At 39.9% G+C, this 24318-nt stretch overlaps 1 protein-coding gene across 2 annotated transcripts in view; it reads right to left on the bottom strand.

The window, feature by feature from the left end:
• The window catches only part of TMEM63B (transmembrane protein 63B), a 2399602-nt gene that overhangs the window by 1861169 nt on the left and 514115 nt on the right, over positions 1 to 24318 (bottom strand). For both annotated transcript variants that reach the window (XM_044060665.1, XM_044060674.1), the window contains exon 3: positions 2749 to 2828. In XM_044060665.1, the coding sequence (XP_043916600.1) occupies positions 2749 to 2828 (80 nt within the window). The remainder of the gene's footprint in view (positions 1 to 2748; positions 2829 to 24318) is intronic.

Raw genomic sequence — 24318 nt, 5'->3', positions numbered from 1 at the left:
GCCTGGAATCTAACTTAAAAGCACTGATCTACAGAGGAGCCAGACTTTTGGCTCAGCACTGCAGCTCAGTGTTTATTTTTATTTATTTTACATTTGTTAACCGGGTTAGTCTGGCTGAGCTTTTGGCTCATTTTCAGCAGAGACCCGGGGAGAAAAGCTCCTCAGGACTAGGAAACATTTATTACATTTTAGTAACATAATAGTAACAATCATCTACAGGATCTTAAAAGCAGAGACCTGGAAAGAAAAAAAGCTCCTTAGGCAATTCAGTTATACAGAGTATTAACAATTGGCAGAGAAGTGAGTTGTTACAAACAAGGTTTTAAACAATTAGCAGAAGAAAATGCGACTAGTTACAATATTATTTAAGCTGCTTAGAGCAAAATTGAGTAAATAGTTAGGCAGATGCTTATTTAAAGTGGGTAGGATCTAGTTGTATAGGAGTTTGGAAACAAGAAAGGAAAGTAAGAATGGCTAGTAGGAGATGTAGGGGAGGTAGAGTATAGGAGACAGACTAGACAGGTAGGTTGTTTTGAGACTGTAAGAATTAAGAGTGGTTGGAGATAGAGGAAGGGAAGAGGTAGAAGAGGCAGGGGAATGTTAGAGATACATTAAGAGTGAGGTGGTAAAATAGGTGAAATTTACTTTCTGAATTAATTGCCCGAATAAGTCTCCAAAACAGTCTTGAAATTAACTACAAGCTGTTTGTGAAATTTTCCATATTTAACTGCAATCACTCATATCACCTTGTGATTAGTCACATCTATTACATGTACGTAAGCACAGCATTTTCTGAATCTCACTCATGGTCACTTAAAAGTAATGTTATCACCTGAATTCTATGTTGTATATGTTATATACAGAATAATCCTTAGATTAACTTCATAAAAGTTTAGAACTTTCTCAGGGACTGTTATCTATTCAAAGTAAATATGTTTAGTGGCACTCATTCTGAACTAAGAGGTCCTTCAAAGCTGCAGGCACAAAAGAGGGAAGCAATACTGCCTACAAAGGCAGTCATTACTTCAGTCGCATTCTCCTCTTAAAAAGATACAGACTGACAAGTACTGAAAAATATCAGTAAGAAGAAAAACACAAGAAAAACACAGCAAAACTGTGGCATCAATGTGTAACAGACAAGTTCTTACAAACTGTATTTCACAAGGGGAAAAATACAAACACAGTCCATTATTCCAATAAGTATCCAACTATGAAGTTGTTAAACACTGACTGAAGTCTGCCTAAAATTTTGTATAAGCTGGCCACACTAGGTAAGGAAGACAAACATGATGACTAACAGAGTATACTCAATATCCATCTCAACAATCAGGAAAGAAAACAAGTTCCTACAACTGCTGCTCACCACACCCAAACCTGAAAAGTATATATTTACATGCCTGGCATGTTTTTTTAAATAAATTTAAGAAACTAAGAAACCATTTAGTTTTACAGTCCATATCAAATTACTGATAGACTCTGAGGCACGTAAGCTTGCATGTGATACTAACTGAACTTTGCAACACTGCAGCCATGATACTTTGCAGCTTGGTAAGGGCAAGTGACATTCAGTCCAAGGGGAGGAGTGTTGTTTGTTCGTAAGTATGAAGACACAGCTGAGGCCACTCAAGGTGGGTAAAATATAACTTGTCCACATACAGCAATGGTAAAATGATGTTACTTAAAACGGAATGGTCCTACTTTTTTCAAGTAACTCCTCTGTGTGGTGGCAGTCACTTTTGGGTGGGTCTTCTAAAAAAGCACATCAGCAGAGATGTCTTTAGTACATGTACTCCAGATGCACAGACCACTGAATGTGCAATGCATACACAATGCATCATCACTGTGGTTTACTTTACACCACTGACAATATGTACATTTTCCAATTTTCATTTAATCTGGAGTATTAAAACTCAAAGTGATGACTCCATTAAAGTAGTATTAAGGGGGGTCTCTGGCAGTGTAAGGTGTATGTACATTACCATTTATTCTAATGTGTGCATGCATATGGAACCTTCTAGTCAGTCTCACAATGTTTCTATCTGAGGTTATGAATAGTTTTATCATGGATAATTAATTTTACCAAGAGAAGAAAATGCACTTTCTGGTGACCTGACTAGTATTCTGGGTTATTTTCAGATCATCTTTGTAAAAGGTTAGTTAGGTGAGAAGTTCTTGTACAGTGACATCTTTTGCAGAGAAAAAATCCTTTCACACAATAGTAATTGATGAAGCTCATAACATATAACTGACTGTGTTCACTAATATCACAAAAGCAATAGGGAAATCAAGTGGCTTACATAGTCTAAAAGTACAGATTAGTGGAATCAAACCCTACTGTGGACCTCCACCATGTGCACCTTGAGATGCAAATTATAGTCAATGAACATAATAACCTTTAGCAACGTCTTAAGGACACAACTCACTGAAAACAAAATTCTCAGTGTTCCATGATTCAAACGCAGTCTTCAAATATGTCATAAAACCACTTGGTAATCAACCCAGACATTATTTTCCGGAGATGTAAAATTTAACATCATTTTTGTGTAATAAAATCATCCTCCTAAACTAGATTTGCAATGATCAGAACTAAATCAGCCAAGCTGGCAGCATTTGCAAATAAACAATAAAGGGCTTGTCTAACCCTCAGCTTCTGCAGTATGGTTGCTCTTGTTATTCACATTTACCAGTCCAACCCACAATCTCATCAACCTAAACGATACAGGTTTAACAGTACAGTAAAAAGCATACCTGTCAGCATCCGATACCAACGCCAAACGTCCATAATCCCATGCTACCTTTCGCAGTATCGAGAAGACAAACAGCAGAGCCTGCAGGAAGAAAGGAAACACATCTGTATGGATACATCTACAGCTAATGACTAGCACACTACCCTACTGGGTGCAGTGTACATGTGTGAGTATTTGCATTTGTGTCAGACGAAGAAATGGAAAAGAAAAAAATGAAGCAGTTAATATAGTCCAGCGTGTATGAGCAGATACATACACAAACAAATATTTCATCCTGTGTTTTAATCTTGACACAGCTGACGCAGCTTATTTACTCTTCTTATTCAGTTGATACCTTTCTAAGCGCATCATTTCTTTCATTCCTTTTTGCATTTCCACATTGACAGTGAGATCCTTGCTGTATCCTACTTCTTCTTAAAGCAAATGCAAAATATGGCACAGTGACACTGTCTCATCTGGCTACTGTCTGTGTAAAGATAGCATCGTCTCCCTGTGACCACTGTGGCTACCACTCACTTCACAGAGACAAGCTGCCTAGGCTGACAAGCTACCCTAAGATATATGGGCATAGAGACCTTTCCTTTGGGGCCGGGGGGGGGTGTCTAAAAATGATCTACAAAGATTAGTTCAGTTAGTTAATAGATGGCTAGATAATAAAAATAGGCAATATTCAAAATTGGAAATCTGGCTTATTTGAAGAAAAACAGCTAAGCTGTTTTGAAATTTTACTTCTTACAGCAGTCTGTAAACTGGGAAAATGAAGTGAACAGTTGTTTCATATGAGAGATTGGTCTATTGTGTTGTAAAATTCAAACTTCTTACCAGACCAAGCCAATTTTACTTTACTATGGCTCTGAAAGGATGGGAGGGTGGCCTAATGGTTAAGGTATTTGCCTTACAAACACAAGGTGCAGGGTTTGAGTCTCACAAAGGATAACTGGCTAGGCTTAAAATGGCTCGCAAGGGCAGTTAGCTTAGTACTAATCTATGAACCTAATCTATGAACCTATGACACAGTATTCCAACAGTGTGGCATATTCACAATGACATAATGGCAAGCAACTGATAACTGTGAACACTAAAACCACTTTTACAGAGGTCATTTATAATGCTGGCTTTCATAATATTTTGCCTTATTTACATTATTTAGGGAGCTGAAAATACTACAGAGTGAAGCACCCGGTTGAATATTGTAAGTCACAAACCATTATATGTTGTGCTAGACTTAAGTGCTAGCAAATGTTAAAAAACACAGGAAAACTGAAAAACTTCTGATGGCACACAATTTGCCCACTGTGTATGCAGAGTGGGAAGGTTTTTCCCCCCATATCTGTAATGTAAACATTGTATTCAGTTTATTATATAATTTACTTGTGTCTATACAGGGCACTGAAATTTGAATATGAAACTGTCTGGTAAGAAAATTCAGATAAGAAAATTACTAAAGCTCCCCACCCACTAACATCTTTTCTACTACAATATACAACGTTAGTGGCCTAAAGTAGTTTAGCAATTTGCTTCTGTCAGAAAACAGTATTTAAAATTGCATCTTAATTACCTTAGTACCTACTGTATATTCAAATGGAGATGATTCTACTTTGCCATTAATGTTAGCACTTGTTTATACTTGTTATATTTCATTCCCTCTGTCTACTGCATATATTCATATCAGATCTGTGTGTTTATATGTTCCATACATTTAAATTTTTCACATTGTTATTCCCCACTGATCGTAAAGGAGACACACAGAATTTCCATCTTTATACATGGAATGGCTATATTAGCTTCCTGTCACCTTCCCTCTTACAGTTCCTTCCTTATATTTCAGAATATAACTATCCTCAAAATATTTTAAGTGTTCACTTTTAATTTGTTTATGGGACCACAGAAGGCAAAGTGTCTCAGCTAGGTGCCTTCTATGGACAGCTATTGCGACTAGGTAATTTTAGAATTGTCTTCATAGTTAGCTTTGTTAGGTTATTGGTATTAATCACAATTTTACATTCTATTGCAGATGCAGTAATCCTATTTTGAACCACTTAGTGACAAAGGATATATGTGTTAGGCATGCTGTTGGCCCATAGTAGGTTCAATAATACTGCAGTGGATTTGAGCTCATTCCGCACTGGTCCAGCAGGGTGGACTTGTGACATGCAACTTTATTAACACCAGTGTTTTCCTTGTATTTGTATTATAAGTTGCACTTCCCAAGTGCAACTCAGTTTAACCAAGTTTAGACAATGGACAAACTGTACATCAATATCCTGATTGGAGAATGAGCATTCTCTAGCAGGGTATTAATGTACAAGTAATGCCCACCAAAAAACAAGTCCACTGCTTCACAACAGCTTATCAAGCTGTCGTGGAGCTCTGACTGAGGAAACAGAATGTCTGCCATTATTTTATGCTCACTATGCAGCGTTTTTGCATTTAGTGAGTGTAAAATATAAAAAAGAAGACAACAAAAAAGGTACATGTGTGTGTGTCTATGTATGTGTGTGTGTACGTGTGCATGTTAGTGAAAGTGAGAGTGAATGACCCGTTATTTTATGCTCACTAAACAGCGCTTTTGCTGTTTAACAAGTGTAAAATAATAAATTAAAAAAAAAGTAAAATACAGTGTGTGTGAGAGTGTATAGGTTTATGTGAATAAGATAATGGTTAAGGTGTTTGTCTTGCAAGCACAAGGTGCAGGGTTTGAGTCTCACAAGGGGATAATTGGCTAGGCTTAAAATGGCTCACAAAGGCAGTTAGCTTAGTACTAACCTATGAACCTATAAGAGACAGAGTGACTGATCGAGTGAAACAGAAGAGTCTGTTTATGTTTCTGTCTGCATGTGTTCGTGAATGCGTGCATTAAATCAGAGACTGTGTGTGTGTGTGTGTGTGTGTGTGTGTGTGTGTGTGTGTGTGTGTGTGTGTGTGTGTGTGTGTCTGTGTGTGTGTGTGTGTGAGAGAGAGATTAAGAGAGTGAGAGACAAAGCGAGACTGATGTGTGAGTGAATGCATGTATGTAAGCAGAGGAGACTGCCTGTGACAGAAATCAAGAGAGAGTGAGACTGAATGTGTGTATGAAAGCAGCTGGAGACTGTGAGAGATTGAGAAAGAGGGTCAAACAGATTTTCTGTGAGTGAATGTGTGTATGAAAGTAGAAGACTGTGTGTGCATATGTATGTGTGTGAAAGCAGAATAGACTGTGTATGGGTGTATGGGAGAGAGAATGGGCTGTATGTAAAATTGTTGTGTTTCACTTGCTTATTTTTTTTTAAGCACTATATTATTTTTTTATATATATTTGATGTAAAATGCTTCCTCCAACACCATTAACATATACTACAGGAAGTTTGAATAATTAGGCGGAGGAACTATTTTACATTAAAAATATACATAAAAATATGGTACTTAAAAAAATAAACAAGCATGTAAAACTCAACAATTTTACAGCCAGCCCATTGTCTAAGTGCAATAATGCCTGACAGGGTGTGTGTTAATATGTAATTAATGCCCTTCTGGTGTTAATTGCACATTAACACACACCCTGTCAGGTATTATTGCTTGCTTATTGTACTTTTGCATTTCCAGAAACGTACTAATGTTTTCATCTCAGAAACTTATAGGTATTCAAGCGCTTCATAAAAAGAAACACTTTTTGCACTTTTTCTGATGCCAATACTGCTATTAGCACAGACTCAGTCCTGGTAACAATGTATCTTTAATTTTGGCCTAGACTTTCGAGGTACAGAAAATACATTACTGTTTATAGCATTAACTGCCTTAGTAACATTCTTTATTACAACTTAATAGACTACGCTTCAAGAGATTTTCTCAACAAGATTTTCTTTCTATTTAAACAAGTACTTATACAGTTACAGGAGGTTTTCAAGAAAAAAATCACAGTCTGAAAAGCATCACAGAGAAGATTACGTCAAATTATGTCAGACCTACCCCCTTTCTTGAACCTGTATTTTTATGTTATGTCCAATTTCTGTACTTGATAAAATAAATACATGTTATAGTTACTCACAGAAATAAAAGGTTAAACTTGCAAGAACAAAATAAAATAAAAGGCGGGGCTGATTTACAGAAAACAAATGCAAGGTACACTTAGATCACAGAAAATAAATTCTGCATAACTTACAGAAATAAAAAATAAGGTCTGTTTATCCAATGAAATGAAAATAAAGGTTTCAGTAATTTAAAAATGTTTGCTTACATAAAAGAAGCTATAAAAATAAGGGTGAGATTATTCACATAAAGGTTAGTACTTAGTTTAAAACAAGTGGAACTCCACCTTGAAGCTCAAAAAATACACCTTTGTATCTTGTAATTCAGGGCTGTTTTAATACATCAAACTAGCTCAAGTGTTTATTATACTTTAATATGTTCAATATGACGCTCATGGAGACCACCATATTAATGTGATTTTTTTTGCAACCTTATTTCATCCACATCAAGTTCCTGTTTTATGAGTCATGCTAGACATAAGGAAAATGTACACTTTTCCACCCATTTTCTCAGATAACAGTTTGAATCACAAACATCTTGCAAAGCCTCCAGAACATGAATACTTTCATTCTTTCAGTTTGTTACCCGGATTTGTGAGACGTTGTGACCTGTTAATACCCCTTTTCTCAGTAGTTTCAATGCCTCAACAAAATAAGCTAGGTAAATTACAGGGCTGTGTAAGACTGTCAATCTGTATTGACAACCCATTCTCACATACTTCCTTGGGAGGCAAAGTTGTTAATCTACTGCAGCATCCCTGCTAGATGATGTACAACTGACAGCTGCTACTTTAAATAACTTGTGAGGAACATGCAAATTACTTCTGCTTTTCCACAGTGTTTAGAATAGAAAGAACTACCTGCTAAATTAAAGCAGCGAATTATGGAGTCCCACAGTTTCAAGTTGCAAACAATGCAACTATGAGCAAGTCACCAAAGTAGACTGTGCTCTCGAGCTGACCCTGAAAAAGACAATTGTGTCTAGTGGGCATATCCAATTACAAATAAAGGAGTAAAAATAAATAGATTAAGGCTCTTTAGGTTTGCGTGTACTACAGTTTTCCCTTGTCAAGTTAACTGCATGTTAGGTTCTAACAAATAGGTATTTCTATTTCCTTTATTGCACCAGTTAGGAAAACCAGGGGTGACCTTGGGCAGAAGGGGTCTACTGAAGTAAGATTTCCTGTCTCTTCTCTCGAGAAGATCCCCTGGTAGTAGGGGGAGGACAAGAGACAGGGAAAGTATAAAGAAGCACCCTTCTCCAATAGAGTTAGAAGACATTTAGTGCCTAGACTTCCCTGCACACATATGTGAAGCAGAATTTTTTGAGATGGTGATTCAGAGGTAAAGCAAACAGGTCCACTTCTGGAACCCTCCAATTATGTGTCGCATTATGGAGGATTGTGATATCTAAACTACCATACATGCAGTGTGGGACAGGACCTGCTCAGCTGATCTACCAAGGATTTGCAGGTAAAAGGAATATAAAGGTTGTAAATGTAGAACTTCACTTGAGTGGTTAGATCCCGGGCTATGATGGCCAGTCTTTAGCGCTAATAAGAGCAAGCTCCATCCTCCTTGGTTTTGAAGCATCAGGTGACTGTGCTGTCTACAACACTCCAATGAACTCCAGCCTCTAGGCTGCCTTCACTATCTGTAAGGCACAATATAGTTATAATTTCCTTGAAACTGATGTGCTGGACTATGCCCTTGTTGTACCATCATCCATGTATTTTTATGAGACCAGCATAAGCTCTCCAAGCAAAGTTGCAATCATCTCTATTTAGGGCTTAGGACCCTCGTGAAACCATAAATGGAAACCCAAGACTGGTTTGCACTTGGATTAGCCAACATCTGAACTGCTTCTGAACTGAAAGCATTATTGGCAAGACACCCTCCAGTGCGTGAAGGTGCTGCTGCCCTCAGTTCCTCAGGTAATGCAGAATCTCTCTCATGTGCAGTATGGTTAAAGTGATTTGCAGATGTTATGAAATGAAGCTTAACACTACAACATGCAGTGCATAAACATCCAAACATCACTCTCACATCAGGAAACATTTTGGTCATTGCATTTATATATAAAATTAATTTTAAAATATGCAGTTTCCTTGCACTGACCAAAAACAAGGAACTTTATCCTTAGTGACGTAAGCATAGGAAGAGTGTCAGTTGCATCTATAGGCTTTAAAGAGTGCACCACTGTGGACATGCAAAGATGCCCCATTAAAGTCTATGGACATATGTTACATTATGGTAATGACACAGCTAGAAAAACTAAATTTTTTGGGTCATTGTTTAATAAAAACGTTTTTGAAGCTTTTCATTAAAAGATGGCCCAGAAAAGTAAGGAAGAGCAAGTAGGAGATGCTGCAATGTATACAGAAACATCAGCAAATCACTTTAATGAAAGCATAAGTAAGGAGACCAACTTCTATCCCAGAGTTAGGAGGACTGTTTCTGCTACTTCCTGCCATCTGCATAAAGACTGAAAGTATCAGGGTAATCTTTTCAAGTGAAGGGAAAGTTTACCAAGCCTAGTGTCTTGCAGTGCACCCCCAAAATGGCAGTCAGCATTTTGATCAACTGACAGAGATCCACTGTGGGTACCTAGGTAATCTCCCTAAAGGGATCTGTTGTGGGTATCTAGTTAAGATCCCTAAACTGGCAAAGTAATGAATTTTATGGGTAGGACGTGGAAGGAAAATAAACACATACCACATCCCACCAGGCACATCTTTGGAATCACTAGCAGCCCACTGCTAGCTATGTTGTAAAAGTTTAAATGATTGCCAAGGTACTCTCACCTCATTTAAGTAAGGAGTATCAAAATAATTTATAGCAAAGCAGTTAACAACTAACAGCATAAACATGGATGCAACAAAAGCAACTGGCAGGCAGGAGAAGCCCCACAAAAATGTGTCAAATACATTCACAATATAGTCAGTGAAAAGATAAGGAGTCAAGTCCTCTACCTGAAGAAAAAGACCAAGGTCAGCCTGAAGTAGCACTGGTTGAGATAACTGCAGCAGTCTGTAAAGACATAACATGTGCTATCATAATGATTGAGATAACTGCAGCAGTCTGTAAAGACATAACATGTGCTATCATAGTGACTGAGATAACTGCAGCAGTCTGTAAAGACATAACGTGATATCATAGTGATTGAGACAACTGCAGCAGTCTGTAAAGACATAACGTGCTATCATAGTGATTGAGATAACTGCAGCAGTCTGTAAAGACATAACGTGCTATCATAGTGATTGAGATAACTGCAGCAGTCTGTAAAGACATAACATGTGCTATCATAGTGATTGAGATAACTGCAGCAGTCTGTAAAGACATAACGTGCTATCATAGTGATTGAGATAACTGCAGCAGTCTGTAAAGACATAACGTGTGCTATCATACTGATTGAGATAACTGCAGCAGTCTGTAAAGACATAACATGTGCTATCATAGTGATTGAGATAACTGCAGCAGTCTGTAAAGACATAACGTGCTATCATAGTGATTGAGAACTGCAGCAGTCTGTAAAGACATAACATGTGCTATCATAGTGATTGAGATAACTGCAGCAGTCTGTAAAGACATAACATGTGCTATCATAGTGATTGAGATAACTGCAGCAGTCTGTAAAGACATAACGTGCTATCATAGTGATTGAGATAACTGCAGCAGTCTGTAAAGACATAACATCTGCTATCATAGTGATTGAGATAACTGCAGCAGTCTGTAAAGACATAACGTGATATCATAGTGATTGAGATAACTGCAGCAGTCTGTAAAGACATAACATGTGCTATCATAGTGATTGAGATAACTGCAGCAGTCTGTAAAGACATAACATGTGCTATCATAGTGATTGAGATAACTGCAGCAGTCTGTAAAGACATAACGTGTGCTATCATAGTGATTGAGATAACTGCAGCAGTCTGTAAAGACATAACGTGCTATCATAGTGATTGAGATAACTGCAGCAGTCTGTAAAGACATAACCTGTGCTATCATAGTGATTGAGATAACTGCAGCAGTCTGTAAAGACATAACCTGTGCTATCATAGTGATTGAGATAACTGCAGCAGTCTGTAAAGACATAACGTGCTATCATAGTGATTGAGATAACTGCAGCAGTCTGTAAAGACATAACATGCTATCATAGTGATTGAGATAACTGCAGCAGTCTGTAAAGACATAACATGTGCTATCATTGTGATTGAGATAACTGCAGCAGTCTGTAAAGACATAACGTGATATCATAGTGATTGAGATAACTGCAGCAGTCTGTAAAGACATAACATGTGCTATCATAGTGATTTAGATAACTGCAGCAGTCTGTAAAGACATAACATGCTATCATAGTGATTGAGATAACTGCAGCAGTCTGTAAAGACATAACATGTGCTATCATTGTGATTGAGATAACTGCAGCAGTCTGTAAAGACATAACGTGATATCATAGTGATTGAGATAACTGCAGCAGTCTGTAAAGACATAACATGTGCTATCATAGTGATTGAGATAACTGCAGCAGTCTGTAAAGACATAACATGTGCTATCATAGTGATTGAGATAACTGCAGCAGTCTGTAAAGACATAACGTGCTATCATAGTGATTGAGATAACTGCAGCAGTCTGTAAAGACATAACGTGCTATCATAGTGATTGAGATAACTGCAGCAGTCTGTAAAGACATAACGTGCTATCATAGTGATTGAGATAACTGCAGCAGTCTGTAAAGACATAACGTGCTATCATAGTGAGGCAAAATTAAGACTACACCAGCCTGGTTACAAACCTGAAGTTACATTCAAAACCTCAGAATAGTCAAGAGCACAACACGCGCAGACACACAGACTGAAATCTAGACATGTAAAAGGAGGATTGTAACTCAACGCAGTGGTGGATGCACGATGAGTTTCCAGTTCTATAAAGTCTGTTTGAACTGAAAATTAATAAGCAGTAGCCTTGCACTAAGAGGCAGATAAGGGTTTCTGAACAGCAAGACAGGCTGGACCAGATAGCATGTCTGCTATGCTGAATATTAAAGTAGGTCAATTAGATGTGGCAGACATCTTCCCTGCACAACACTGCAGGGAAACTGGCTAATGCTAAGTTATGTACTAGACAAATTGTGTTCAAGAATACCATCCCATTTCTACCAGCGATTCAACTTGTGTCTAACTTTTGTGTGATTACACAGATCAACAATAAGCCAAACCTCACATGTGCGCACGCACAAAGACAAACACACACACAAACACACTAGCAGAGGTTGCCATGCTTGATAAAGGACAAGGTAATCAGAGCATCACTTCTCCTTTCAGCTTTTCTCGTTAGGGGTCACCACAGTGGAACAGTCTGTAGAATGACTGGCAGTGGAGTTTTACTAATCTCACCTTATTATAGGTCCCCATCCACTGCTGAGTTCAAGGTGAAATAAATCCTAGATTGAGCTTATCTTAACACTAGTTGTATAAGTAACTTCAAGGTGACCCCCCCCCCCCCCAGATGAAAAAAAAAAATCATGTCGGGTGAATGTCCTTTCACCAACTGTTCAGGTAATCTTCTAATAATCTGACTAAATCTCAACTTTTTTTCATAAATAAAAGGAGTTCTTTAGCGACTGCAAAAAAAAAAAAAAAAAGAAATCATAAGCTCAGATCATGACATCACCAAGCTAATAATTTTGGTGATTCAATACGAAGCCAAATAGGAAGTCTCTAACCTATTGTAGGAAAACATTAACATCGCAGACTGGGCAGTATATGAAAAACAACAATTTACTAAGAACACAGGACTAGTTGTCCCACAAGGAATCTGAGTAATGTTATTCAAGAACATAAAACCAAAAGCTATCCTTGATCTTACACTGTCTATGGCAGTGAACAATGCAGATAAGGTTTGATCACTTTTATTTTGTATCTTATTCCAGAATTACATTTGCTTTGTTTTAAGTTTTCTGTTCTGTTGTAGTTTTAACAGTTCTTGGCTAGGGTCAGCTAAAAAAAAGTTACAAAAGAATTCCTTTGCAAACTGTGAATAGCTTCAGTTAATTGGTGGGAGGAGGTGAGAAACAGCATTGCTCTTAAGTTTAGAAATATCTGTATTTAGCTGAAGTGTTTGTGTGCCTCCTGTTTGCTCTGAACATTGCTGATCTGTGGCTGCATTTTTCTCCCTCCCACATAGTTTTTGTTGTGTTTTTAAATTTGGTGGATTTGAGTTGCTCACCCCAATTTTAAATCTCATTTTGGACACTCCTCCCAGTGCCATCACATCAGCTCATTCTACTGGATAGAGATATAATTTGGGAAGGCCCATCCTCTTAGTTTCTCAACCATGAACTATCGTGTTTCCTCCCTTCCCACTTAATCTAAAGAAAACAATGCACTTTATTCATCTGATTTTACTGTGTTTGTGTTTCTTCCTACTTGTATTACTTTATTTTGCTTTTGTTACTTATTCTTAACAGTATTCAATTGCATTTATTCTGCTGCATTTATTACTTCTTGTTAGTAGCCTGATTAAAGTGTAACTGTTGGTCTAAGACTTTTGGTTTATGCACTTAGGCTTCAGGCCAGTTGTTTTACATTAGGAAGGTTTGCAGTCTACACTCTTGTGGCAGGAGATGCAGCTTACATCCTTCTAAGCTGGGAATTGCTGGCTGAAGGCTTAGTGTGTCTGTTATTCTAAAAGTGTCTTCATTCTGGTTTAAGTACTTGAGTTTTAGGCCAGTTATTTTACACTAAAAAGGTTTGTGGTCTATACTCTTGTGGGAGGAGAGGGTAGATTCTGCCCTTCTGAGCTGGGAATTGCTGGTTGAAGGCTTATTGTGCCTGCTTACTTGAACTGTTTCTTTCTAAAATTGGTACAACTTGTTTGCTGTACCATAGACTAGATTCAGACTTGCTGAATCTAGCTCTGTTTGTATAACTTGAACATTAATCCAGGCCATGTTTTTGGAGAGAGTTCCCCTGCACCCCAGTGGCAGGGGTGTGCAGTTAGAACTCTGATTAAAGGTTGCTGGAACATGGCTCCGTTTTCAGCTTTTTTATGGGTTAATTGGTTAACTTGTTTAAAACCAGTTTGCTACTCTATTTAAGAGTGTTTCTGTTCTCCTGTGCTAAATTGGCCTAAACAGAGTTTAAATATCTTTAGCAAAGTCTGGTTACAGGTTTTGCTATATCCAGATCTGTGTGATTCCTGTGTTCCTGCTATGCCATCTTGTGTTGGCCAGGGCCTATCTGTACTTTTTGGAAGTAAGTGAACTGGTTGGATCTGGTCGGGCATAGGGTGTTTAGCTGAGATCTCAGGGACAAGGGTTGATTGGTCAATTCCTGTGTTTCTATTTTACTTTTGTTTCTGTGGTATTTAAACCCCAAATTTGCATGCGTTTGTGCTTGTTGCATGTCGTGCACCACCGCTGCACTGTTTTAACCCTTTGGAAGGTATTACAGCTGCATTTTTTCCCTTACCAGTACTCCTGTGTAAGTGAGGCCTTTGCTTGCTGCTACTGTATTAATTTTATCCAGCCCTATTCACACCTATAGGTACTCTCCTCAGATAGTACTCACGCTACTATCCCTGATCTCTCTTCCACAGATTCTGACAACCATGGAGGGACAATTTCCTATGGTTTCTCCTGCTAGTCTGGTTGATAATGGGCATCCTGAGACAATGTACCAGCTGCCTGATGTACAAAGACAACACTCTACTACTACCACCTAGGAACACAATATGTGAGAGATGCAATTACATTAAGAACCTAGAATCTTTGCTGTCTCAGTCACAAGCCAGTACATCTGACACTAAGAGGGCTGTCTGCACAAACAAGACAAACACTGCACCGCTAACATCACCCACACCTGTACAACACACTCCTACATATGTGAAGGTTCTCAACAAAAACATACCTAAACAAAAGAAACCTCCAAAGCAAAAACACACACACATCGCAACCCACAGCACCAAGCACCACACATAGTACAAACACCTGTGTCTCACAGCCTCTAAGGACCAGCCACAAACCCAACATAATAATCATAGAAGACTATCATGAGACACACAGATGTGCCCCTCACCAGGCTAGACATGGAGAAAGTCACTATAAGTTGCTTATCAGGTGCTAGAATCCTCCATATCACGCACACACTCATGTCTCTTAACAACAGATACTGTTATGACTCTGTCAGAGTCCATATTGGTATGAATGACTTGAGACATACCTCTCTGGACTATATGAAGAGAGACACGATTGAGCTCAATGAATATGTGTCCCAGGCAGGTATATCCCTAGCCATAAGCAGCATCCTACTATCATCTAAATAACACCTCAATACAAACAGAAAAAGACTAACAACTGGCTTAGTTTCTGATGTCATTCCAAGGGGGTCCAGTGCCTGACAGCCTGGGAGGACATGATTGACAGACCACAATGCTTTGCCAGAGATGGTCTTCATCTGCCATCCTGGGCTTCAGGCTGCTGGCAAAGGCTTTTGCCTCCTCTATAGTGCCTTTTTTCGGCAAAGCCATGAGCACAAAATTACCAACATGAAAAATTCTTCTAAACAAAATGTAAAGGCCATGCTGCTAAATGCTAGGAGTCTTAGCATGAAACTGCACTTATTGCAAGCATTCCTCACCCTAGAGGATGCTGACATTTGTGCAGTCCTTGAAACCTGGTTTAAAACTGTGGAGTGCACCCCAGCCTTACCAGGTTACTCATCCTACCATACTTTCAGACCCCAAATGGAGGACTACAAAGCCAAAGGAGGTGGAGTTTCAATATTTATCAAACATATACACACCTCCAGGCTGGTCAAACACCTCCAGGCTGGTCAAACGGTATGACACACAGGAGACGCCCCAAGTGCAGTTAACTGTTGACAAAACACCTATTCAAATTATAGCTTGCTACAGACCCCCAACCATGACTCAGGACGCCCATTCCACCTATATGGACTAACTTGAATCCATCAAGATTCAACCCTTTGCCATGATCCTGGGTGACTACCTAATCATAGAGTGGAATACCTATTCTAGCCCAAATATGAATGCCCAGAGATTCCTTGACTTCGTCAATGCCAATGCATTGGATCAGCTGGTCAACACTCCCACGACAGGTGAAAATATCCTGGACCTGGTACTAACCAACATGAGTAGCCACTGTAGCACCCCTACAGTGTCATCCCTCCTTGGTAAGATCCGACCATAAAGCAATCACTTTCGACATCATCATCTCCCCTGACCCCCCCCCCCCCCCGGTCAGGTCAAACAAAAATGTTTCCAAAGTTGACTACAATCTCCTGACAGCAGGTATAAGCAGCGTCACAGCCACTATTCCTTCTGTTGGAAATAGAACTAATGTCCAAGCCGGCACCAGAAAACTATACGAGCACCTACATAGCTGTCTGGACTCGGCAAGACTTGACAGGACCAAATCATCTTCCTCAAGGAAGAGTAAACCTGTCTGGTGGACAGCAGCAATAAGCAAACTCTACAATAAAAGGAAAAAATTGCTGTCCAGGACCAAGGAGCAGCAGGTGCTGAGTTGGAAGCAATCTCTCCTTTGTCTGAACAAGCAAATAAGGTCACTGCTGAAATCCTCTAAGGCTAATTTCGAGATCAAATTGACCACATCTACTAAGGACAATCACAAGGCCTTCTTCACATATGTCTGTGATCTCAAAGGTAACACCCAGATCTGCTCTGAACTGGTGGTCAAGAACACCGCATACACAAATGCCATAGATATACCCAACCTGCTGGTAGACAGGTTCAGTGACCCCCCCCCCCCCAATCAGTAAACCAGGACATCTCCAGCACCTGCCCTCCTTCCCTCATCACCAGGGAGCAGGTCTTTAATGCCCTCTCAAAGGCATAAAATACAGTCTCCATGGGACCCGACAACATCCCTGGCTGCATCCTACATGAACTCAGGCATGAGTTCTCAGCACCACTAGGCACCCTATTCAACCAAAGCATGTGCATTGGCTTCACCCCTGCCAAATGGAGGACAGCCACAGTCATCCCTCTATACAAAGGTGGAATGTCCATTGAACCAGGCAATTATAGGCCCTTCAGCCTAACTAGCCTGATCTGCAGAACCATGGAATGCATTATCATCATCATTATCAGTCCATTTTTTCCCATTTCTTCTACATGGGTTCGGGGTATTGTGTTAACTGTAGCCAACTCTCTCAATTCAGTGCCACACTCCTGCCTTCTTCAGCACTCATGCCTGACTGTCGCAGATCTTCTTTCACATGGATGCGGAATAAGGTGAAGTCCCAAGACTGGAAAAACTCCCTTATCAGCTTCAACAAAAAGTTGAGATCCCTCATCAAATCCTCTAAAATTAGCTATGAAAACAGAATTGCAGCAGATAGCAAAGACAACCACAAGGCCTTCTACAGTTATGTAAAGAATCTCCACAGCAACACCCAGATTTGCTCTGAGCTACTGCACAATGGTACCTCTATACCAAGCCAACAGATATTGCCAATATACTGGCCGAGAGATTCAGTGCCAACTTTACCCCTCTCTCCCCCACCAAAAGACCAATCCCAATACCAGTAGATTGCCAGGCACCCAGTATTAGTGCTGCACAGGTTACAACAGCACTGTCCAAGGCCAAGAATACAGCTTCTATGGGACCCGACAAGATCCCTGGCTGTGTTGTACATGAACTACAGAGTGAACTGGCACCTCACCTGTGTGAACCACCAACGACCAGCAAAAAACGATAGTGAACACGCAGTAATGAAGAAATAATGATTATTTATTTATAATTCCTTCAAATCCAGACCGGTTTCGGCTATTCAGCCTTTATCAATGAATACAATAAAGTTTTGTGTGCCCTGTTCAATCACAGCCTCACCTCATGCTCTGCCCCTACTAAATGATGCACTGCTACAGTCATCCCTCTCCACAAAGGAGGACCAACTACAGACCCTGGGAACTATCACCCCATTAGCCTGACAAATCTGATATGCAAACCTATGGAACGCATCGTCATGGACCTAATAAACAAGGGTATAGGGAATCTCCAAACTCTGTATCCCACACAGTTTGGTTTTGTGAAGGGTAGATCATGCCTGCTCAACTTGGTTGGCTTCTTTGAGTCAGTCTCCAGAGCTGTAGATGACGGCAAGGTGGTTCATACAGCCCACCTTGATCTGGCCAAGGCCTTTGATACCATTCCCCACTCAGGAATCACAGAAAAACTCACTAAACTAGGCATCAACCCCTATATCACTAGGTGGGTTGCAAACTGGCTCACAGACAGAACCCACAGTGTGAAAGTAGCAAACTCCAAGTCAGCCTGCCGACCAGTCACTAGTGGACTCCAACAGGGTTTGGTCCTGGGTCATCTCCTGTTTGGCTTTTCTGAAGTCCAGGCCAACATGAAGAGATTCTGGCTGAAAAAGTTTGCAGACGATTGCAAGTTGGGAGCTATTATTAACTCCCCAAGTGATGTTGACATCCTACAGAAAGGCCTCACTGAGACCAACAACTGGTGTCAGAACCATGGCCTTAAGCTCAATGCCAAAAAATGTGTCATCATCCTCTTTGGGAAAAACATGGTTCCCATGAATTACCACACTGACCACTGAACACAGAAGGCGTTATAAGAGACCTCGGAACACAGCAACCTCTCTTTTGACCACCACATTGCCACTGTGGTCAGAAAGTCCTTCTATGTGACGCACCTCATTACTAAGGGTTTTGCATCCAGGAAGAAATAGGTCATTGTCTCCCTTTACTCTTCCCTTATTAGGCCAATCATCAACTACAATGCCCCATTTAGCATGTACCTCACTAGACACCTACAACAACTGGAGAGGCCACAAAAGTACCTCACAAAGAGAATTATTGGCCTTAAACACTTATACTATATGGACAGACTCAAAAAACTCCAACTATTCTCTGTCTATTACCATCTTCTTAGAGGCAATCTCTGCTTGACTTACAAAGCCATGTTGGACCCAGCTCTGTTAGAAATTTTACATCTAAAGAAATTCCAGTCCCTCCACACCACACGATCCAGAGACCTCAACCTCATTACCACAATCAACAGAACAAGCTGGAGGGACAGGTTCATAACTCAGTCACTGCTCATTCTGTGGATTAGACTTCCCATACATGTCAAATAGAGCACCTCACTGGCCCTCTTCAACAGAAATCTTGATGAGTGGGTGGGAAATAGAAAATTCACCCCGGGGATCACTCCAGTGGCTCTACTCGACAGAGGCACTGGGAACTAAGGTTGGGTGGCACAATGCCAGGCCATTAGCCAAGTACACACCTATGAACCTATGAATCAATCCACCTCTTTGCTGGATGTCCTCGCTTCCTCTTACCTTCTTCCTGTCTGTCCCAAATCTTCCTCACCAGATTGTCTTCTGCTTTTCTACACATGTGCCCAAACCACCATAATCTGTTCTCTTTGATCTTTTCTGCAATTGGAGCTAATTTGGCTTCAGCTCTTATGTCCCCATTTGTTCATCTGCCCCACAGTGTGCACCTTACCACCTTTCTCAGGCACTTCATTTTAATCACCTCTAGCTTCTTCAACTGTTCTGCCTTTACTGCCCAGGTTTCTGTACCATACAGTAGTACTGGTCGTACCACTGTCTTGTACACCTTACTTTTCAACTTCTTTAGCATTCTTCAGTCATACACTACACCTGATACTCTATGCCAGTTGGCTTGCAGCCCCTCTGATTCTAGCTTTGACTTCTTCATTCAGACTACCCTGCTCCAACCACCCCTCCCAGATACTTGAAGGTGTTTACCCATTCCACTATCTTCCCTTTTATCTCTATTCTCAGCTTCTTCTGATTTCCCCAATTTGCTGCCATTACCACTGACTTATCTGTGCTTAGTTACATCCCATGTGCCTTCAGATTTGCATTCCATTGTCCTATCCTTTGCTGAAGTTCTAGCTCAGTCTGCCTGTACTGCCACATCATCTGCATACAGCAGTTTGTTGATCCATCCCCTCTGACCTGTTTGTTAATGTAGTCCATCACCAGTATGAATAGCAGTGGGCTCAGAGCTGAACCTTGGTGTACACCCACTCCAACTGGGAACCCTCTGTCAGGCCGAACACTGTTCATACTTGAGTTACTGGAACCTTGGACATAGTCTGCACTAATTCTACCAATGTTTATGGGACTTCAAATCACCACAGTACTGCCCAGATCAGCTTTCCTGGGACCTTGTCATATGCTTTCTCCAAGTCTAGGAATGCTGAAGTTGGACTATCTCCTCATCTCTAGCTTCTTCTCAAGTACCTGTTTCAATGAAAACATCAGGTCAGTTGTGCTGCACCCTGATCTGAATCAGAACTGCTCATCTCCCAACTTATATTCCACTACTCTGGATATCCGTTTATCAATCACCCCCTCTCCAGAACTTTCATGCAATGTAGTATGAGTTTGATGCCTCTGTACTGCCCACAATTGTGGATGTCCCCTTTGTTCTTGTACACTGGCATGAGTATGCTTATTCTCCAGTCATCTGGGATACGCTTTTCTCTCCCCACTGCTATTTGTACCCTCAGGAGCCATTTCTTCCCATCTCACCGAGCATCTTTATCATATCTGCTGTGACCTCATCTGAGCCTGCTACTTTCCCTGACTTTATCTTGTGTCCTTCATTCCTTTCTGTCTTGCATTTCTCTTGCATGGAACGCATTATCGTGGACCTTATAAACAAGGACATTGGCAACCTCCAAACACTTGACCCCACACAGTTTGGTTTTGTCAAAGGGAGATCATGATTATTAAACTTGGTCAACTTCTTCAAAACAGTCACCAAAGCCATGGACGAGGGGAAGACAGTGCACACTGCCTACCATGACCTAGACAAAGCCTTCTACACTATTCCCCACTCGGGCATAATAGATAAATTCTCCCAGCTAGGCATCAACCTGTATGTTACCAGATGGGTAGCTAACTGGCTCAGTAATAAAACCCACTCAGTCAAAATAGGGGAAGCCAGCTCTAGTAGTAGACCCATAACAAGTGGTGTACCACAAGGATTGGTTTTGGGGCCTCTACGGTTTAGGATATATTTTACTGAGGTGCAAGCCAAAATCAGTGGTCTGTGGCTGACCAGGTTTGCAGATGACTGGAAGCTGGGTGAGGTCTTAAATTCCCCTTGTGATCTGAACATCCTCCAAGAGGGCCTTACCCAAACTAATGACTAGTGCCAGAAGCATGGCCTCAAACTGAATGCCAAGAAATGCATCATTATCCCATTAGGGAAAATGGCATCCCCACTAATTATCACATTAATAACAATGTACTAAGCATGCAATCAGTCATGAGGGACTTGGGAACTCAGGTTGATAGCAACCTGACTTCTGACCAGCACATTGCTGCCATTGTATGGAAGGCTTTCCACATGGCCCACCTCATAAGTAAGGGTATTTCATCCAGGAACAAGGAGGTCATAGCATCCCTGTACTCCTCCCTATCAGACACATTATCGAGTACAATGCCCCCCTTCGGCATGTACCTTGCCTAGCACATGCAGCAGCTGGAGAGACTACAGAGGTTCCTGACCAGGAAAACCCAGGGTCTCAAACACCTGTCCCATACAGATAGGCTAAAAGCCCTGTCCCTCTACTTAATCTCATACAGATTGCTTAGAGATGACTTGTGTCTGGCATACAAGGCCATTTCAGACCCAGCCTTGATGAAGTTGCTGCATATCCATAAGTCAAAATCCACTCGGGCAACCAACACCCAAGGCCTAAACCTGGTCTGTGACATAAATCTATCCTGCCAACAAGTTCTATTAGTGTCCCAGAGACTCCCCTGTCTGTGGAATAGACTCCCTCTCCATGTTAAGCAGAGCATCTCTCTAGCCCTCTTTAACTCATTCCCTCCAGTAAAGCTCTTTTGAGTGTGTACCTTTAACTCCCAGTGGGTGTGGCTTAAGCCTTTAAAAAATGAAGTTATCACCTTACAGTTCTAACAAATACTTATTGACAGAGGTCCTATATCAATACACTTGCGTTTGCCATCATATATGCATCAAGATAAAATATTCTGATGCCTTGTGTGTAGCATGGTTTTGGAATTATTAATGCAAATATGAACAGGCAATATTTGATGCCTAGAGGAGCAGTAGGAGGTAACTGCAGAAACGCTTGTAGACGTCCCTAGGCTGTAATGAGCCAAGAGGAATCTGGACGACTGGATGGGAAACAGAAAATACACCCCTGGAATTAGCCTTACTGTACTGTCTGCTGTAATACTGGATGCTGGGTAGTTACTGAAACCCAAGGACTCTTATATCAGTATACTTTTTAACATACCTTTTAAGCCTTGTAATATAGTATAAAACATTAACGGAATTAAAAGGCTTCATACATGCTATTAAATGTAAAATGATAACAGTGTTGTGATTTTTTTCTTTCTTTGCATAGACAATGCTTAGTACTTATAACAGGTTTTCATTCAAACTCAATAAAAGAATAGTGTTTGCTACAGAAAGAAATGAAGTAGAATATGACTATTTGTTATTTGTTTACTTATTTAAACAAGCCCATGGCCACCTTAGTAAACTGTTCTGAAGTTTATAAGCAAAATATCATTGAATCCAACATCAGAAGCAGAACTCATTATAATAAAAAGATGGAAAAATGTTAAGCATATTGAAACAGATTGTTGACATTCTAAATACAAGGATGCCATATGTTTTAATTTATTTACTCTTCTTTACATATTGTTGATGAAAACAGTGTATTTGTGGTAAAAAAAAAAAAATCCTGTCCATCAACTACTCTTTTTCTATTGTTAAATAAATGATTACAATTACAGTATAACTCTATTTCTTTTAAATATAAGAAATGTACTGTTTATACTACCCACCTACTTTCAGCTGTATACAGGGACATGACTAGTTTTATAAATTCATTTACATTTTGTTTGCTGGGTACCCAATAAAAGTTAAATAAAATGCATATGAAGCAACACAAGAATGAAACGCAAAACACTGCAATTTAAGTAAAAGTATTACAAGAAAATAAATGACAATGTGCAGAAATTTTACAAGGACAGGCAAGGGCATAGTAAGAGAAATGCATAAGAAAAAGGAATGAAAGACACAAGTAAAAATAATACACAGTGGGTAAAACGCAGTACTACTAAACAATGAATAAAAATAATACACAGTGGGTAAAACGCAGTACTACTAAACAATGAATAAAAATAATACACAGTTACTACTAAACAATGAATAAAAATAATACACAGTGGGTAATACTACTAAACAATGAATAAAAATAATACACAGTGGGTTACTACTAAACAATGAATAAAAATAATACACAGTGGGTAAAACGCAGTGCTACTAAACAACGAATAAAAATAATACACAGTGGGTAAAACGCAGTACTACTAAACAAAGAATAAAAAATGAAAATGGAAAGTAGGAAAGAAAGTACACGGACAGTGTTGGTTTAAATAGAATACACTGCATAATTCATGACAGACAAGAAAAAAACGCAGATTTGGAAAAAAAATGAAGGCTGTAACCGTTATGTGTGCAGAAATCTGAACTGAGGACACAGCCCCAGCAAGATACAAAGTCTATTAAGTAATGCCATCTGAAGTAAGTTATGAAGGCAAACTTGCATCACGATTATGGCAAGTTTAATGTTATGGTAAAGTGGGATTTGCCAAACTATTTGAAAGTGCTAAGGATGTTATTTAATGGTTGTAAGTTCAAATGGCAAGGTGAACACTGCTGTAATACTGAAAAATGGACAATGCATAGTACAGTAACATACATTTATACCCTCGGTTACCATTTTCCTCACGCCATGCTAATTACTGTCACTAAAATGCTGAATATTAGTGACTAACAACCATTTTAAGTGTACCCTTTGTCTATGTATGGTGCTGCGGTAGCATTGTCGCCTCATAGCAAGACGTTGTCCCGTTCGATTCTCAGCGTCTTCTGTGTGGAGGCATACGTGAATGGGGCGTGCCTTCATTGAAGGTTGTGCGTCAGGGCTGGTAACCTGGTACGGAAAAATCCACTACCAATCATTAGCGGACCGGAGTTCGGCTGTGGCGATCCCTAACCGGGAAAAGCTGAAAGACACAAAAATACACAGTCTGCAAAGTGAAACATTGGGTGCTTCTATTGTCTTTGTATTGTCAAGGTTGACATTAAAGAAACCATGATCCTTTTGTTTTTCCTCTGTTGCTCAGTCCCAGACATTCATGGCAGAAAAGGACAGTGGTATAGGGTGCCAATTAGAAATGCTTTGCACCTGTAGAACTGGCCATTTCGGATATAGGATTTTTCCAGTCAATTGGCTCTGCTGAGGTTAATTTAGCATCGACCATAAGTTGCAATTGAAGTACCAATAACAGTTTTCAAACACTGGGTTTAAGAAATTGTGGTACCACATCTTCTGGGTATCCTTAATATTGATAACATTAGCTGGCAACAAACACTTGACTCAGATTCATAGATTGTTACTAGGCTAATGACCCAGGGGGCCTTTCTAAGATTAGCCAAGTTCTCCTGAAAGAATAATGATG

This window comes from Protopterus annectens, chromosome 1.part0, assembly GCF_019279795.1.
Source record: "Protopterus annectens isolate FY-2018-M chromosome 1.part0, PAN1.0, whole genome shotgun sequence".
Lineage (NCBI taxonomy): Eukaryota > Metazoa > Chordata > Ceratodontiformes > Protopteridae > Protopterus > Protopterus annectens.
This window is presented reverse-complemented; position numbering and strand designations above follow the sequence as displayed.